General features: G+C 36.2%; 1 protein-coding gene across 4 annotated transcripts in view; it reads right to left on the reverse strand.

Annotated features, from left to right (window-relative positions):
• The window catches only part of LOC117171284, a 202,979-nt gene that overhangs the window by 50,427 nt on the left and 131,745 nt on the right, over positions 1–20,807 (reverse strand). For 3 of the 4 annotated variants that reach the window (XM_033358431.1, XM_033358432.1, XM_033358434.1), the window contains one exon: positions 15,853–16,232. In XM_033358431.1, coding sequence (XP_033214322.1) covers positions 15,853–16,213 — 361 coding nt within the window. In that variant the 5' untranslated portion in view covers positions 16,214–16,232. Of the gene's footprint in view, positions 1–15,852; positions 16,233–18,659; positions 19,137–20,807 lie in introns of those variants that run through there. The other variant, XM_033358433.1, reaches the window with a different exon arrangement.

Below are 20,807 nucleotides of genomic sequence, written 5' to 3' on the forward strand. Positions count from 1 at the left end.
CAGTTAACCGATCCTTGATATACGAGGGACGGTTAGACCTCGCTGAGGTTCAAATGGCATGGTCTACACGACATGAGAAGTCCCGATAATTCCAAGAATGTAGTTTACATATTCCATTATATTTCCAATCTATAAAATAAATTTGGAAAAGTTTTAGGCTTTAGATTCAAATTTAAAATATTTGTAAAAGACGAACAAATTGTAGTTTAGATTAAATAGATTTTTAGTTTTTTATACCAATTGATAGTTTTTTATTTGATGTTTTATGTTAAAATATATTATTCCTATATTTGAAAATTGGAATTGTTATTAAATTGCAAGTTAATGTCATCTTATAGAGATCTTGCACTGGACCGAATTTTCAATTACCCCTCCTGTATAATGAAGCTACCGCGCCTTAGGTCCCTTCCTTCGTGGGCGGTCACAAGTATTAGAATTAAATAGAGTAATCGCATTTTTAAAATTTTTTTATTTTCAAGAAGAAGAAAACTTAAGAAGTAGATATAATCATAAGATGGGGAACAAATCCACATACGGGACGCATTTGTGTTCCTAACAATTTTTCTTCATAAAACTTAGTAAACTTCTTCATTGTAGAACAATCTAATACCTCTGTATATTTGTAGATAAAATTTAATTTTACTTGTTTCTCTCTAAATATTGTCCTGGTTTAAGGTATCCGAATCTCTACTTCTTTTTATTTAATTTGGATTGATTCTTTTTGTGTTTAAAGTGTAAAAGTTAATTTTATATAATCTTTTGATACGGCTACATTGGTTGACATAACCTCCTTTTCGCATTCCTCGCTTTTCCTAAACAATTTTATGCGAAATTAATGTAATTCAACAATTTAAATCGTTTTATTTACAAGTAATGAAGAAATAAAACCTGATTGCTTGCTTTATCAAATAATCATACATTAACTTTTCAAATTTGTAAAAACATAAAATTTGGAAAAAAAAGTTTTTTGTATTTGATATTTTACGTTTATTGTGTAAATTTTTTTCATTCTGTTGCTTTACTGATAATCAGAGTACATTAGCCGGAAAGAATAATTTATATGAAAATAAAAAAATCTTACACATTTTTTCAAACAAGTTTGAAGTTACGCCATAGGACTTTTTCAATTAAGAATTACTTAATTTGAAATGCCTAAAAGTCAAGTTATTCAATTTTTAACGGCTTTAATTCAAAATTGCGTCAATGCAAACGCTCGAAAGAATTGAATTCTCTGATAATCGAAAGAGCAGATAATAAAACTCGTTTCCAGCATTAACGTTGTATGCTTTATAGCAATTACATATACGTCTGCTGGCAGGCATCTGTCTGCAAGCGGATAATTGTGGGTGGTCGTTACGGTGACTTAACGTGCCGTGTAAAGTCACAGTTTTGCAACTAGCTTGATCTTACATAGTGTATTTGTTCTTGCTTTATGTCCACATTATATCTCTAGTTTTATAATAATTTATGTTGACAAGGTAAATTCGACCACGATTGTACGCGTAAGAACTGTATGTTTTTGATCGATATCCGACCCTCGTCTGCTCTGTTTAAATTTGCATAATATGACGTTTCCGTCGATTTTACTCGTGGAACTAATATTACAGATAAGACGAGTTTAGCATGTATACGAAGTCTGAATAAGAAGATCTTTGGACGTTAGCCAACATTTTCAATCGCCCTTTGCACTCGACAGCAGAGACTTTCTTCGTTCTCCATCCACTGAACCTTTGCATTCCCTCTCCCTCATTTTCTATAGACAGTGATGCAGTTCGGCGAATTGAATGCATTCGTACTTTTAGCATTGCTAGAACCCCTTTTCTTTTACTATTTTCTCTTTCTCTACCTCTCTGACCTCTAGCTTTGCTTTGGAAACGCGTCATGTACTTGAGTTATAGCATGCATATGATCTCAATAAAATGTTTAAATTACCAATCTAGTGGTAATTCTGTTATCGAACCCTATAATATTGAGTTGATCGAACAAGAGGGGTTGCAGAATTGTAGCAACTTGAGCCAGTAGAGATGAAAAGGATGAGAAAACAGAAGGAAATGCAAACGGAAATGGACTCTGATTATGTTAGGGGAAGCATTATGTATTTCCCAGCTTCCCTTGCTCAGTTGTAAGTATGCTTCTAATTTGCGAGCATGCACTGGCTGCAAGAATTTAATACTCGAAACCGCGCCCAGAAACACAACGGGCTTCGTTGCTCGTGTGCTCGACATGGTGAGTTACACGCACGCGACTCGTCGACGACCCGCGGTATGCTCACACACACATGGAAGCAAAATTCCTATAGGTACGTATTTCCGCACAAGCGAAAGAAAAAGCTTGTCCAATAACGTAATTACTTTTCATGGTTCTCCGGAAGCTATTCACACCTCGTAGATTGAAGCTCACCACGGCAGAATTGAATATTCGGTCGCTACAACAAGTTACCTTGTACCTACAATAGGGAACAAACTGTAAGTGCGACACGGTGAATTACACAATTTACGTGGCCACTGCAACGCGAACACAATTTTCCAAGAGATACCTGTTTCTTGGCATGTGCTACGCATCATCGATCTTTGAAAATTGCTTGCAAATCGTAGCATCTGAGAAATCATTATTATTTAGTCACGATTCACAACTACGAGGTATTTGGCTGTCATACTTATGCATTCGTTATCTCTAACGCGTCAAGAATGTATTATTCACTCCTGAAATATTCTAGATGCATAATAAATATATAGTATGCATGTTCCTTGTTTGTGACTCAGATTTTGAGCACGCATGCGAATACTGAACAGTCCGATTTCAAACAAAACTAATAGGATTAAATTTCGAATAGGTTACTGCGTGCAAAATCTTGTATGAGTAAAATAGTACAAAAAGTAGTAACTACTCTCTCAATATAAGATTCTCAGAACGCTGTAATATGCGTGCTTGTGCGCTTATTCCTGTTCCTTTTTTCTTTTCATGTAACCTTGCCACAAAAAAATTTACATATATTCTTAATTAAAAATATGAAATTTGATGTAGATATGGATTTGACTGAGTGTCTTAAATGATATATTTATGTTGAATGAATTATATAGTGTATTTTATAGCAAAATCTTGCAGAAATGATACCTTCTCGGGAAAAAGGAGATTGTGAAATTTTTTTTAAGCGGTTGCACCTTAACTTCCCCCTTTTTACTTACAAAATTATCAGCATACTTACTTTTTATAAATAAATTGATTGCAATTAAAGTTAAACAAAAATTGAAAAACTTATTTAAATATAAATTAAGTGCCATACGGAGAAACCAGAGTTTACGTTTTGATCGATTTTCTCCGTCCACTGATTTTGCAAGTTAAGTCCTTTTTACATAGAGTGGCAGAGATTTCAGTTACCTTTTTTGTATTATAAATAGATTCCCCCGAAACTATTCGAAAATATACCTAGCTAGTTAAAAACTGACATGTAACAAGTGTAGAAATTGTGATAAAGTCACGCAGTAAAGTAGGGTGATAAATTGAGTATTTAGAGAAGGAAATTACTAGGGAATGATCATGCCGAGATCAAGTGTTAGCGAGGTTTCTAGAACTTGCGTTCACGCAGAACCGCATTTTAAGGTTTTTGTCGGCAAGCTCGAATGACACTGGTACCTCCTGATTCGCAGTAAGAGCAATGATGCATAGTATGCAACACGGCAGATTGAACATGCCGACTATTCGATCCGGTAACGGGAAATAATTCTCTAATACAAACAGGCAGTGTATCATCTAGCGACATAACATGAAAACTTTTATTAAGGTATACGTTGAGAGAAACCATTTAGTCGGTTCAGGATTAATGTCAACATTCGAGAGATTCAAGTTAAATGACGCTCCTTGGACGTGATGAGTTCTTTCTCTGGTTACTGGTTATATCTACATAGTGAATACGTACACTAGACCTGAAAACCCAACGATTCCCTAAGTGGCACGAGACGAGTGTCGCGTCCATCGGAGATACGTTCTTCCATTGCTTATCTCGAACTATTAGCCGTGGCTCTATGCAAATTCAGAAGCGGCAGTACTGCGAGAAGGAGAGAGAAAGAGAGTGGGTGATGGGATGACAAGAGAGAGATGGAGGGTGGGGGGCGGACGAGCAAGCGAATGCCGGTCGAGTGAACCCCATAAATTCTGGAGAACACGAATGATCTTGGTAGGGCATTCGTGCAGTTGTCGTTTGGCGACACGTATGTAGGATAGGATAGGTGGAATAGGATAGGTACGTACCTAACCGTACGTTCTAAGAAGCAAGTTTCAGCTCTTCACTCTACGTCTAATCGTATATACCTAGGTACGTGAGTTACCTTTCTCTACGTAGACATTTAGTATTCTCAAGCTGTCGGGACCACGATACTTCCCACGGCTATTTGAAATCCTGCGAGTAGTTGGGCCCTTCGGTATTCAGAGCCGTGCTCTAAACAGACACGCAATGGTTGCCTAGTGCAGAATACGTAAAAAGAATTGCACACCTATTTGCCCTTCTTTGCGAAATCGCCTAAGTTGTTTACAAAGCGAGTACCTACATCCATCAAAACAAAGCCTCTTCCTCTTCTGTTTGCCTTGCTCTTCTTCTGTTTACTGAACTTCATCTTCCTCTGTATCTTCTTCAGTAGGAGAATGACTCTTCCAAGTGCTAACCGCCTCTGAAGTAGCTTAACCTCTCCGATCCACAAAGCCACATATTCTCTACTTAACACATGACGTCAGTAGTAACTTATATTGCACCCAAGTGTGAAATTGTCCCGTAAATCATGAGTAATTTGTCACACCGGTCTCCAACAGCAGCCCACGACTTCGTGGGTATATCTTGATGAACGCCCGCCCGCAGAAAGACCCTCTATATCGGGACCTCCCACTCGATCCTTTTTCCCGGTGACCTCGTCCGAGGATGAGCCACGGAGTTTCCGTCGCCGGAAGGCGGGGACATTGACTTGAACGCCAGGTGAACGAAGATTGCCGCTCGAAATGGTTGAAGGACTCGATTAAAACCGATCAGAATACGTACCGCTGAATTTCATTTAAAGACACGCGAGATGGCCTGACGAGGAATCATTTGTACCGTTAAACTTTTTTATTCCACTCAATGGTCTACACTGTTTAGTAGTCGAAATATACTACGAAAAAAACTGGTCCCTAATTGTGCTCGTGTCTCTATAATATTAGTACGTCAATCACAGTCTTTGCTATTGGGATCGACTTATAAAACTGTTATGTAACATTTTCATCTTTTAAAGTTGAGTTAAATGATAGTCATTTATGTTTCGAAGAAAAATTTCAACATTGATATATCTCTAAGTAATGGGTTAGGACTAACCCTTTATGAAGACAGTAAATGAAATTAAATGTGACAGTTATTCAACAAAGAAACCTCGTCGTTGGCTACTTCTTTGCTTGTTACTTTAATGATGGAAAAAAAGTATGGAGACATAAGATAGCGTTTTGTTTACACAAATAGTAGTTCTTTAAGAGTAAACTGTGGAAATTGGTATTTATGAAATTGAGTTCCTCGGTGATGGAAGAAATAAAAAAAGTTATTCTGTCGGTAAATTGAACTTACTTGAAGGAAGTTTAAGAATTATTCCGTGAATCCTAAGTGCTAGAATGTTTTTTTCCTTAGAATCTCATGTGAGAACGATGCGGCCCTCAGGATGTACAATGTGATATATTGCACTAACGGTGTCCAGGCGGGTGTGACGCTTGCCATTCTTCAAATGACACGTTTGTCATTTAGACATACATAACATTCATAGAGTGTGTGACCTGCAGTCTAAATCAAAGAGAATTTGAAACGATGGGATCTTTCTTTCGCTCTCCGAAAACTCTATGTTATACGAAAACCCTCCAAGACCAAAGGAAGGAGATGTTGGGTACACAATGGAAGCCCTCAGCTGAGAGACTAAACTACATTCCTCGTGCCCAGGCAACCCAATTTAATTACGAATAAACACTTCAGAATCTATTACGAACAGGGTCGACAATTTAGCCTGGAGAATATTGTTATTACCGTGAATGTATGCTTTGACATTTCATGTTCCTAAGAATGATGTACTAATCGCTTGAATTGGAAACCTTATTAGTTTCAGAGTTTCAAAAATAAATATTAAGTAAAATGGTGATCAAATTACAGTATGATTTTTCTGCGAAGCATAATTAAATAACCTTAATGGTCCACTTTAGTTTTATGATTAATATTGCATAAAAATAAGAGCTATTGTAAGTTTGTATAGTTTTGAACATTTAATTTATTGTAAAAGTAAGGAGCCAAAATGGCATCGTTGAACACACTAGAGTTTAGAGCAGGTTCGGGTATTCTAAACTTAATTGACAAATGCTGGTAAATTATTACTCCGGTACATTCTATGCTGAAATTTAATGTAATAATGTGATAATTTTGGTTTCTGTGTGGAATTCCTAAGTTAGCTGAAGCCCGGGGCGGCATCAACTGTATACAGAGAAATGTCTCAGAGAGAATTTGTACACTATTAACTGTCGTGTCAGCAAGCCATTGTCACACCTACAATGCAGACCCCAAGATATTGTAACCTAGATATGTCTTGGCTTTTAATAAAAGCAATTAATCAAAATGGAATTCCAATGTAAGTTTAGTGGGCGAACTTGATTAAAATAGTTGTAAAAAAAGAATTTGCTGAACATCCAACTACATTGTAATTGACTTGTAATAATGATAATAATACTAATTAAGTAACAAAGATATATACTAAGGTCCGTATATGTAAGCCCCTTTCGAATATTATAAGGAAATCATTATTATGTATCGGTTCCGGGCATTATGTACGTGCAGCATTATGGTCTCGCGACAGTGCAGCCGTTGGTATGCGGCAAGAGTCCGTTATCCAAAGACGTTTCGATGCTGAATAACTCGTATAAATAAGTCAGATACTTGCAATAAATGCGACAGCATATCAAATCAAAGAGCGTTAGGGCTGACGTGTCCCCCTTTCGCAATGTCTCATAGCGAGCTTCACTTAAATCGATAGACACTGATCATCCGCTTACATGCCATCGAATATGGGATCGAGCGCTTTCTGAACTATATACAGAAGCTACAGAAACGACGATCAACAGTGGTTAAAATTTAATCAGATTTACTGACAAAATTTGCACTTATGTCCATGTCAGCAATCGTTCGAAGAGTATAATTTATTTATCGATTCAATCGTGACTAGAAATGGTACTCCTCTACGTTTCCGTGAAGCCTATAAGCATATGGTTTCAAGGTCACACGAAAATATGTTTTTTATTCATGAAACATTATAAAATTCGTTTGTCGGTATATTCACTCGAGCTGGAAAGTTCGCGCCTTTCTGTTATAAATTTCTTACGTTTAGTTTTTAAAAAAGTCAAATAGAAATTTATAGAAAAAGGATCCCATTACATCTTTACGTAGTAGCCTATCTCTCTGGTCAGAACGTCTTTATGCTCTCATGGGAGTAGAAAAAGAAGGAAATGAGTTTAACAATTATTGGAATTTATCTGTAAGGAGGTCTCTTCTCTGTATCTGTTTGTCGTTTGCAGTAAGACTATAAGGATATAAGAATGCCAAGAACAAGTAAGATGTCACATAAGATCGGTTCACATTGTGTGTAGTGTGCATCGCAAATAAGAGGCTTTATGCAAGTAAAACAGTGAGCCTTAAATTTCTTGGGTAGCCGCGGGTATATTAAGTTATTTAACTTTACATAAAGGAATCCTTCGTCAGGACTATCAAGGACAATGAAACCGTGAAAAATGGTACGCTTTGCGCGTACCGGCAAGTTCTATTCACCTGCATCTTTCCTCGGAAAATTCCATTTTTCCGCGTGGACGACCCTTTATATTTATCAACTACAAACGAGTTTCAAAACCGAGGTGGATTTTATGTTTATTAAGAATTAGATTTATTTCCGATGGTTGATGATTTCTGAAAAAAATGGATATTCGATTGAGAGATTGAGTTTGCTGAAAATTTCGTAGATATCTCTCGTCTCGTGCAAACGTTGAACAAACAACGTGCCACGCATGACGATCATTCCGTGTCCTTTCTTGAGTTTCTTACTTACATCGAAATCCCGTAATGCTTAAAGTATGCACAACAAAGTTTAAATCTCTTGAACACGAAGGAAACTTCGTATCAGCTTCAGTCCTTTGCACATCGTCCATGGAAACGTGCAGCTAACTTTTACTGCGCTACCCAGGCCACCTTCGTCACAGCCACTCATCCGCCTTTAGTTATACAGCTCCCAAGATATAGCGTTCCAAATTTTCCCTTTCACCCGCAACCTACATTTTACAAAGCAATCCAGCCTGCTCTTTTAATTTCCATAATAAGGGTTTTAGAATTTTATCTTTATAATAGAAAATGTAATAAAATTTTCGAAATAAAATTAATCAAAATAGAGTGATTGTTTTAATTTCCCGAATGTCCTATCCTTCCACAGGAATAGGAGGGGCTTGCCACTAGACTTACCACTTACTTACTAGATTTTTGGCGTTCAAAAGATTTAAAGATTTTACATATTTTCAAGCGATTTCACGGCGAATACGCCAGATTTCCAGAACGAGTGATCTCTTGCAAGAATCGTTTTAAGGTTCTGAATAAATTGGCACAACACGCTTGCGACATCAGTATCACTGACTGTGAAGTTAAGACAAGATTTTGTCAAACATGAGCTTCAAACGTATTAATTATTATTAGTCGCCCGTATAATAAACGCTAAGTCCCTCTTACTATCGTGACTACAGATACATTGCTTTGAAAGTGGCAGGGGGGGGGGGTAAGCAAAGAGAAAAATAAAATAAATGCATAAATTAGAAGAGAAGAAGTGTTGCAAAATCAGAGGTCGATTGGTCGTTTGTTCGGCGACCGATCCCATCATCGATTAACGGTTTCGAAAAAAGTTTCATGATCGTGACGGACCATCGTTGTCCCACGTCGATCATGATCTCAGCACGTTCCGATGCCCGGATTCTATTCGTCGCGGTCTTGTGACAAAAATGCAATTTACAGTACGACTTTTTGGAAGAAGATTAGTCGTTCAGGCCTCAATGAAGGAAGCTCCTGTCAGTAGCTATTAAACCGTGACCAACACGGCTCGTTCTACGATAAATTCTGCGGTGCTACGGCCGCCACAATTCTACTCTACACTATCTTTTCCTCTCCTTCTACATTCCATTTTGTCTCTTTTCATCTCCCTTTTCTTTTTCACCTCTCTTTGGTTTTTTTATCAACTGAAATGCTGCAAAGAGCGCCTGACGCGGCCGATTACGCGGCAAGGTTCTACGACAGTCGTCCTAATTGCTGTAATTAACCTTAAAATTGTCTGCATCCAATTTTTCAAGCAAAGGAGAGGGAGATTCGGTGTCGACGTCAGTCTGCTCCGAACACGTATACACTTCGACGCTTTTACCCATGCGGATAGTTTTCTCGCCTTCTACGCAATATACAAGTACGTGAAGAGAACATCAATGATGGTTCAGTGCATCCGCTTTACCGACGGGTCATTGCTCTTCAAATTTTTTAACATCCACCAGATAATTCAAATTAATTTTTTTTTCTTCTATAGAATTTCGAGGATTAAAGTGGATACATTTTTTCAATATTCCGTTTGACTAATTGGATATGCTTCTTCAGATTCTTGGTACTTCAGGTCAGATAAAGAAATAGTTTTCGTATTCTGATAACCCGGTAGTGATCAATTGTTGAAACATTTCTTCTCAATTAATCATTCACGTCCTTTTTACCGAGTGAAAAAAAATTGATACTGATTTGTGCACGATTATTCTTTGCGTTCTTATTTTGCGTACGTTTTTGTTCTTAATGAATTTCTACAAAGCCAGGCGTAATTCACAACTACGAAGAACGATATCCAGTAGCATTCGTTCCATCTAGTGGCGGATTGCTGTAGCCAGACTCCAAACTGTGACAAATGGCACGATCCCTCGATTATTCGACCGTTTTTATTCCAATTTGTAATGCCTCAGACGGAGATTCGCTCTGTCGATAGCACCAACGGACGGCGCAATATGGCGACAGACAGAAGCACCATTTCCGCTATATCTTCACCTTTTCGTAACATTCTATAACGTGAAATGTATGTGTAGCAGATAGCCAGCAAAGCATTACTCAGCCTATTGAAATCTTTGGCACGAATCAGTTTAAACGAAAGCAATACGCTAAAGATAATTTCAAAATTTAATGAATTTCATTTAAAACTAAATTCCAGTGATTTCAGTCTTAAAGATTCCAAGTGCTTTATAAATGCATTCAATGATTCCCAGAATATGCAAGTTCCTTATAAGGCGTTCACTTTTACGGAGCATGATACAGAAAAAAGTTATTCCCGTAACTAAGTTTGGGCATAAATTTACGTATTCTAAACGAAGGCCAAGTTCAGCAAATGCTTCAAGTGGGTACCACGCAACGTACTACATGAAGAAAATTGGATCCGAACTTTATTTTTCAATTCGTTCTGCTTGCATTGCTACTGAAACTATTCCTTTTCTACTAAAAGCTAATTGAATTTCTTTAGGACTTATCTTAATTTCCATATATAGAAACTATTTCCATTCCAAACTGATCAGATTACAAAAACTATTAAAGTTTTATTCCCCGTTATTTGTTTTTATCTATTCTTCTTGCATTAGTTGTTGGACTTTATCCAGTTTGAATACTCGCCTCAGATATGAGAAAAATTAAGAATAATATCTACGAGTATGGAAATATCGAAATACTTAAACCTCTATAACACCAGTTGACAATTTACATTTTTCTGAATTCAAGCTTGAATACAAAACAAGCATAAAAGTGGCTTCAGTAATTGTCTGCCTTGCATTTTTTTAAGTGACATGCGTTAATTTGAATTCGTCAACTTGCTTCTAAGGGTGAACCGTTAGTAAGCTGCTCCATTTGGGTCGTGGAAATCATTAACTGTCTAGCGATTCATTGCTTGGCCGGTGTGTAATGATCACTTTTGTATGCGACCATTCTGTCTCTCGTCAGTCGGGCCATTCGTCTTTGTCATTTTCTAAGAGCGGTGCGCAAGTGACATACGTTCGCACTTTAAGGCTTTTGCAAATAACGGACCATGGCGAACTATCGCGATCGTAACTGTCATTCAGCGGTCTAGGAAGACGCGAACTACTTGAGAGGTGGCAACTCCGTTCCAGACAGGGAACCAAGTTACGAAAAATCTGGCATCACAACGCCCTTCAGAGGGCTTGCTGGCTCGTTTGCAGTTTAATTAATGTTCCTGGCCCGCGCGTCTTCACTATTCATGAAAGCCAGAGCGGTAGCGCTCGCTGACAACGTATGTGATCCTTATACGCGCTGGATAGTGTTTGCTAAAAATTACCTGAGGGCTATTGCAAAGGAGAGCATCTCGGGGCGAGAACGTAGTATACCCTGATTGAATCAGTATTATGTAACAATAAATCACTATCTTTTTCCCCCACACATAGACCCTCTGTTATTGGATAGATGAAGGATGAATTACATGTATTATCTACCGGAATGTGCCTTTAGCTCGCAGTTACATACCAATTGACACTTGTTGCGGAAGAGCGGTATACATCGGAGAAAGATTGTTATCCAAGCGTGACTCGGTTTTTCCATGACAAACGACCTGCTGCAATTTCTATCCGACTTGGCAGTTTGATGTTTTGTTTGATCGGCTTTAATTGCTACTCGAGCCCGAATGAATTTTGCAATGAATATTAAGCCTGCGATTAGTGCATGATTGGTATCTCGATAAAGAAAAAATGATTCTTCAATTAAAGGAATCACTTTCAGCATGGATGTTTATGTCTTTAAATACGCATCCGTACCGATTGCAGTTGTGATAAGAACCTAATTGCCAACCAGTCCACCATACAAGTTAATAACATAAATTAATTCAGTAAGAGAAATAATCCAGTCCTCGAAACAAGAGATGCTGAGATAAGATTTTTTTGAGCTTAGTAAAGAATTTCTTACCATTTGAAATATCTGTGAATCTACAATCGAGAACCTTCTTTATTTCCTTTTCTTTCTACTTCTGCCATTTCTGCTCTTTCCGTATTTTAAACAAGACCAATCGGTAGTACTTGTAGCAGTGGGTACTGCGTCAGCGACTTTAGTAAGGGGAGCGTCTTGAAATAATTTCCATAATGAGGAATCTTGGTGATTTCTGCAATTTTTCTTCTCGCTATAACAGAAAGGGGGCAGAACAGAAGAGGCTCAAGACCTTCAAAATGAATCACTTTTCTTCGTAAACTATTTATCAGTCGTCTTGACTCTATTTGACAAACAGATGGGTCATAAGCCGATGACCTACGGAAATCCCTGAGGTAGACTGGATAAAATGGCATATTATAATTGAAAACGATATTACAAGCTTGCACATGTGAGCACTTCCGGTAGTACCTATTCATCCATTGAACTAACCAACCTTGCAAAGAGCTCGAATGTCTTCAACTTTCTTCTCTGGCATTAGACTAAGTCGACGAACCAATTTATGCTGCAAGTCTCGTACACTCCTACCTTCGTTAAATAATATCGTACGACAACTGATTCGCGAAGTGATCAAGCGATACTCAAGATAAATTATCATTTAAATTTCTCTAGCCTCCAGGTTTCTCACCCACCTCCCCAACATAAGTTACCTTGCCATTTGCACGTTGACCTTCTACCAACCGAGAGACCCAAAAAGATTTATAATCGCAATTTGTTGCTAGGGGGTAGGTGAGGATCTACTCTCGTATCCCGGCGGCACTACTCGTGTCATGATTTACGACGCCAATAACCTAGACTTAACTGAAATACCGGTCCTTAATACCAGGTGACCTACGTTTAGGATTCTGAATATCGAGTGAACAAGAGGGTCAAAATAGCCTCACCGAGGTTCAGGTTACAACGAAATTTCTTCAAGTCAGCGTCCTCGTATACTTGCATCAGAAAAGGCCAGAAGGTGTAACGCGTTTCCATTTCCGCAATCCTCTTCTTCCGAATACAATTTAACTTTAATTATTTTTCTGACGAATTATCCAATGTACACTGTGAAATTTTAAACAATGTCTTCAATTTCACAGATTTTTTGTCGCAATTATATATTTTCTTTTTGCAACAATTTGTTCATTTGAAAAATTGTACTATATGTTCAGTGTTTCAGAAAAAACGAACTGAAAATAAGCCGCACATTGTTATTTCAACCACCCAGCTTTATTAACGCTATTTAATTCACTTGGGCTCAAAGCTTTGGACATAGTACCAGCTATTTTGACATCCCTCGAATATTAAGGGAGCAGAAATGCTAAAGGAAAGCAAGCCCCAGATACTAAGTAAATCTGAAATTTCATTAGGTCCTCCAAATGATTTCTTCAAAGAGAAGAATAGCGCATTTTAGAATATAAACAAAGAAATATTTTGTAGATACTATTGTATAATATCATAGGACTTATTTCGATTTATATTACATTTGCCACGTTTTATTTGTAGAAAGATTCACAGCTGTTACACACAAACCAAATTTAGTAGTTCTCAACACACACATATATTATACAGATTCAGTGGTTTGAGAATCGGCCGAAAAATCGTTTTCCTGCTTCTCGATGTCTATCTCGGGAGCAACTAGGTTTCCTCCTACCCTTATCCTTTTCTCCATTCTCGAATTCACCCTCTCTTGAGCCACTTGCGGGAAAATCAGCATTCGTGCTTGTGGAATCTGAACAGCATTGCATCGTCGTACTTGCGGAAAATTTAAATAAAGTTCGATGATCTCAGGGAACCGCAATCCAAGTCGAGCATTCGCTTCCCTTGCATGGGCAAATCGACAAGAACACACATTTCACTTGCAGCACTTCTTATCCTCCCATAATGAAAGCAATATCTGCTTGTTTAACGTATCTCGACCACCTGCTCGCATCAAGTGATGGCTGTTTAACGAATCGGTTTGCATAATTTGTATAATTCTTTTAATTAAAATGAGACCCAGTCAGAGCTGATTGTACTTTATGAACGCATTTCCATGTAAGAGCGAGATTTTTTTAAATTGGGGTGATGCTATACTAGTGAGTTCTTGTAAATTGCAAATTTCAATCGCGAAAGTAATTATCATCAATCGGTATATATGTTGATCTGATTATTAGTGTATTATTATTACTGTATTATTAATGTTTTTTATAACAGGTGCGATAATCTTGGTATTTTATTTTCCTCCTTATCGAGTTTTGCATTCAACTCCTGGTTGATTTTCTTTCATAACGGTTAAGGGTGACTGAGTCAGGACAGAATCTTGATAATCAAAGTTAAAAGAGTTTTATTTCTTATTTACTTTTAACATGAATTAGTCAACTTGTTTCAGTTAAGTTTGATGGAATAAATAATTCAGCATAACTTTTAAGCATTCTTATCTCAAATGGATGCAATTATGAACTTTATTACTTTTTTATGAGTGAATCACTTTTATATCTTTAACCTCACGGATTTTCAGAAAATTGAATTTTTTTAACTGTTGATATCAATTTACGACATATAATGAAATATTCGATATATTGTCAACAAATGAATAATTAGAGAAAAGAGGGATGTTTTCGAGTTTAGGAATTTTTAAAATAAGTATTGGTTTAAGCATAATAGACTTTTCGCCTCACGAATAGTTTCATTAAAATTTTTTTCACAACAATAAATCCCTTTTTGGATTCCTTTCCCTCTGCAGTTTCCCTTGAAATAATTTGTTCCATGAAACGATTATGTTGCTCTATAGTCTAGAAAATTAGCAATTTACGTTTGAAAAAATTTCAGAACCTTCAACTGATAATTATTGTAGTTATAAATAAATTTTGTTAAAGCGACCGAATTTGCTGTTGTGCATCAATCAAATATCTCACGTTCACATTACTTGATCTATGTCGTCTTGAAAACTATAGTTCTTTATAAGATTTCTTGAAGTATGAAAGTATCATTGGTATTAAAAAATTAAATAAACAATATTTGAATTTGAAAATGTCTTTAGAGCTGATTCTCTTTCAAATTTTTCACTATTAAAAGCTTTCAATTTAGATTAGTTGAAGTGTAGTACCTGAATTGAGAAGTGCTTAATTGAGAATGCTGCAAATTTACTACCAACTAATTCGGGACATCACAAATTGAAAAGCCTTTATGTTTTGAGGTTTTGCCTTCAAAAGAATAAACATGATCACTTTTTATTTCAAGCCTTTCAATTAAAACATTTACCATACTGATGAGCATTAAATATCAAATTATTGAATTTTATACGATTCCACTTTTAATGCTTTAATCTTAAATATTTAAACTGAAAAACCTTTCAATATCAAACCAATAAAGCTTCAACAGTCAATATTATAAGTTCTTTATGTTCTACCTATGTCGCGGATCATCTTATTTCAAACATACAAGTTCAGATTGTTCAATATCCAACTATACAATTTGAGTATTTCTTCATATCATTTGTTTGAAAAAATTTAATTTTTCTATGTACTAGATGTCTGTGTTATAAAAGTCTGTGATCTTGAAATACAGAGAGAAAAAAAATTTCCTAAAACAAATCTTTTTGCACACTTAACGTTTGAAAAATTAGCATACACCCAAATCTAAAAATCTGACATGACGGTTTGTTGTAAGTATAACTCGCTTCAATTTCAAACAGACTTTAAAATTACATGGAAGCTAAAGGTATCTTTTAACAATAAATTTGTAAATTTTTCACGCCGTGAGCTCTGGCGTGAGAGAGACGCGGATTAATATCCGTGTGCTCTCGTGTGCTAAGTACCTTACTCTGCAATCATCGAACTAGCAATATATCCGATTTTCAAACAATAATGGATACTTTATCTTACCGGGATTGCTGTCTGCATTGGAGCTGAACAGGACGCAGAGGCCAGTCTCGTAGTTGACAGCTTGACAGGAGTCGTTTCCTTGACAGGTCTCCAGACAGTCGGTGAGCATCAGACTGCCTGGTATAGATTCCAGCATATTCGTTGGTGCAGAGTAGACGTAACCAGTAACCAATTCAAAGCCCACCATTTCCGGATCACATTCGTCGGAACCCGCGGAAGGTCCGGTGTAATCTGGACCGGACACACCGGAAGGTTCCGAGCCCGAAACGACCGTCATTTCACCTGCGAAGACAACATACGACGTTGCCTGGAATAGCAGGAACCTCGTCAGTACTTGACATCTTGTAAACCTCGTCATCATGAATGTCGCTCCTTCTTACCTGTAACAAAGTAACCAAACAGGAAAATAAGTCTCTTTACTCACTTTATCTTTTCAATCATATCTTTCACAATTTTGACTGCAAATATTTATATGACCCGGTAAGCAAGAGGGTTCCTTTCTGAGTTGAAATAACCCAGGTTTAAACGCGAGTCTCCACTTCGCTGTAAATACGTGTACACATAGTTATCTCCCTGTCAGCTATGGACAAAACCCGAGCTCTGAGTAATGTAATGTAATGTCGTTCAAATGAATATTATTCAGTTTTACTCATGAAGAGTGTACGAAATTTTTGTTTTGTAAATACGCATTTCTTGAAAAAAGATTTTACAATCCGAGTGAAAATAATATTTATCTGCCGTCAGATGCATTTCACAGCTGTTTAAAATAGTTGGCATCTATGTTTATCCGCTGAAAGGTAAAAAAAATCGGTTAACGGATGAAAATGTCTGCCAGTTGTTTTACACAGCTCTTAAATTTATCTGGCAGCGGATAATTGTTTTTAAGCAGATTAAAACGCTGGAGAGAAATTATCTGAAGTTATAGTGAAAAAACGTAAGTTTTATCAATGAACGGAAATATTTGCTTCTTATAAAGTAAAGTTAAATAATTTAGTTCAATGATTGATTCATTCTCACGAAATAAAAGTATTTCATCAGAAAATGGTATATTATTACAATTAAATAGAAAATGCTATGGCACAAAAAGGTTTGTTTCAGTAAAAAGATTTGTTAATATAATTCAAGCTTTTTATCACACTGGATACTCGAGTAGTCATAACATCCCGGTTATCCTTCTGCGTAATTCCCAGTCCTCATCTTCTGAACTAAAATTTTTAATATCAGCATTTCTTTAAAACAATAAAAAATCAGGGATAGTGCTTTTTTGCTCAATCTATTTTTTCAGCCCAAATCTCACCTGAAATTCTTAAGTTTAATCTTTACTATATAGAGTTTCAAAGTACCAAATTTGTTTTTAATCTCACTAAAAATGTAGTATAGGCTGACCAAGTATCAACATATATATTACTTATTTGATGAAAACTTTAAATTAGCAGTTGTGACAATAAGAAACGTTTAAACAATCGGTTTATACTACAAGAAAAGGTTTTCGAATCTTAAATAATTTATCAAATATTTTTCAAGCTCTTATACTGACAAGCCAACATTATTTTGTCATTAATCTTGATGAATACTCATATTTTTAAATCATGAATCTTTTCAGATTTCGAAAATGTAATGGATTTGATAAAAATGGTGTTTTTTCACGATTGGGAATGCAAATTTTTCGATATATTCTAGCATTGACGTTAGCATTTTTTTTTAAATTCAAAGTCGATTGCTCAAAAGCGCCGTTATGATATTCATAAAATTGAATTCGTATCCACTGGTACGTACGTACCAGCTCGCATTTATGTAGTTTAAAATGTTCGTAAATATTACGCTGAATTTAACCAATATAACTTTCCTAAATTATTATTTTCATGCCGGGTTTTGTCAAATCATGAAAATTGGCGACATGAAAGCAGAAATAGATTGAAAGTTGTCAAATCTCGAAGCTAATTTCATTCCTTTTAATATCTTATTTTTAGACAATACTGAGTCAAGACTTGCCATGTCGTCCAAAATATTGTTCAGTAATGGCCCAGTAATTTTCAATTTTACATTTGGTTCTTCTGAATTATTAAAAACGTGCTGTTCATTTTAGCTCAGTGTGGTTTTCTTCTAACAAAATGTACTCATATATAAGGTCATTAAATCCATTCGAATCGCATCGTGTTTTAAAGTCTTTTGCACACTTTTATTCTTTGATTAATTTTTGTTCTCCTTTTTTTTGTGAAAAAAGAATTTGGTGTGGTTACCCTAACATTATTTATTTCTATTTAAAATTTTTAACGGGATTTAGAGAAATAATGCTGCAAAAGTAAAATTAATCAATAAATGGATCAAGTTCTTGAACGTTAGCTTAGTGTCAATGATTCCTCAATCCTGTCATATTTGTAAAATAATAGCGGATAAAACATTTTTTAAGAATTTAGGCCGAATTTAAAGAAAATTAAGACGATTATAAAAAATAAGAGACAAAATACAAAATTCTTATGTATAACCCTTTACTATTTTAGAATCGACTTGTAAATCTTTTTTAAATCTTGTCTCGACAATTGAATGGAATTTTGATTTTTTTCCATAGCAACTATGGATATCTAGCGTTTGTGTTCAGCTTAATAATTACTTGAGAAAAGAACAGGGGAAAAACTTAGGGTTTAGGATTATTTTTTGACAAATTGTACTATGGAAAAAGAAACAATTTCAAGCACCGCCAATAATTGACTGGATCAGTGGTGCGTAACGATAATTTCAAGCCATTGACCGCGAGCGAAGTGCATATAACTCGAAACACGATACGGCCTTGGATGACGAGTACGTACGGGACTGTGCTTGATTGAGATGACTGGAGTGGTGCGGACGGAAGCACCTGCTGATGCGCTGTATGAGGCGTTCGCGCTACTACGACGAGAATGCAAATAGCTTTGATACCTTTCAAGGAATTTCCGGTAAATTTTAAAAGACACAGTGAATTCCAGAAATGACACCGCTTTCCACGTAAGTCGTATTCGCGCGTGCGTGTGAAAAAGGTCCGTGGGTGCAATTTCAGATTGGGGCGCACAATGCGAAACCGTACCGCAACCCTTACAAGACAATATTGCACTTATTTATCGCGCACGCGTACCCACTTCGAAATCACTGTTTGCCGATTGCAATGGTAATCCAAGGTACGGTAACTGCTGCGGGTACCAGCGCGAAGAGGTACACCTGGCCGTGGCTCTTCCTCGAGCGACCGACAACGTCTGAGGCAACAGGCAACCACAGCCAAGAAGTGCCTAAGGAGGACAGGACGGTACGCACAGTCCGATCGCCTCTACGACTCTACTGAAACTGCCGGTTTTCGATCGAACAAGCCAGTTGCCGATTTCTTCCTTTTCATCTCTTCTTATCTCCTCTTCCTCATCACCCCCCCCCTTCTTCTTTACCCGTTAAAGTAGAAGCCTGAAATTTTTTCAAAATCACCTAATTTATACACGCTCTCCGCTGTACTCCTGTATTTTTTACACCATTCTTACATACCAATACCAGCGATTACATTTATTTTTATTATATAACACTGTGAACCTCGCATATTAGTGTATCGTGGGTGTAAAATTGCGAAATAAAATGTGTTCACATATAAATAAAAACGTACATTGTCTTAACCTTTCGAAAATTAGATCTCTTAGAATAAAACGCGAACTTTACTATCGCCGTATATTAAAGTATTTAGAGTAGGATTTTTCTATTTTCTATTTGCACTTAAAGAAATTAGTTACTTTTGTGCAAATTTATCCCGTCTTTGAAATTCTGTCATTCACATACACAATTTTAACATAGCGTCAGTAAGCGGATTCGAGTCGAGTTGATTTCCAATTTTTTATATAATTGTATAAAAAGCTAGACCGCATTTAACTTGAAACATAAATATCACGCCAAATTGATTAAGCAATCTGTTTTAAGAATTCTGTGAATTGGATAGAAAGTATGGTAAAAAGGAATTCCACGTATAATTTTTTACTTTTGACATTTTGCCCCTTCGTTTTGGAAAAAAGAACAGGTTCGATATCCGAATTACTTTAGAAAAGAGAATTTTGATCTATTTTGATATCCTCATTTTTCTGCATGAACTATAATTGCTTTTTTCACCCAGAAAGTTATACTGAAGAGTTGGCAAACAAACCATGTTTTTTATAGTTGCTTTGAAAATGAATACACTTTTACAGATATTGGATGTATTTAAGCTCTTTTATCCTAGATTTTGAATCCTGCAATTTTAATTTAAAGGGTGTAATTCTGCATTTTGTAAACATATTGTACTTTAACTTTCATGGTTGCTAAACAGGGATCTACATACGAAATCGTTATTAGCTTGGTAATTTGCATATGAATGTAGATGGTACATGGTTAGCCGTGTACCAATCCGTTTTATAAGGTACTGTAACTTCAGAATGTTAAAATTCTCTTGTCGTATGCTGAAGAAAAAATTAAGGATGTTTAAAAGCCAAATATTGCTTCTTTCTTTTACCAAAGAGTTTGTGAATGTGAGTACCAGGCTACCTGTAGAGTGTAGACCGTAATTTATATTCTCATTTTTATTCAGACAAGTTTGTCAATAAGTACGGAATAAGATTTATTTACTTAACATTACCATCATTGCTTTTCGCAATATAAAAAATGCATAAAACGAAACATTCAAAAAACGATCCAAAAGGCTTATTGTAGGTGAACATAGTTGAGAAGTATCGGTTGTTTTACATAAGGTCTGTGACAATTTTCTTGCGAAATTAGATATAATTCCTATTTCTCTTGGCCATCTTTCAACTGATGATAAATATTGAAAACGTCTATTTTAAAGAGTTTATAACTCTGAATAAAATTTCTTTTGTTTATACATAAGGAAATTTCTTTGCATTCCGTGAAGAAGAAATAGGAAGTGTTATCGCCGATCGAGCGCGGATATTGGCCTGGGGTCACTCGACATTCCGCTT

Source organism: Belonocnema kinseyi, chromosome 4 (assembly GCF_010883055.1).
Source record: "Belonocnema kinseyi isolate 2016_QV_RU_SX_M_011 chromosome 4, B_treatae_v1, whole genome shotgun sequence".
NCBI lineage: Eukaryota > Metazoa > Arthropoda > Insecta > Hymenoptera > Cynipidae > Belonocnema > Belonocnema kinseyi.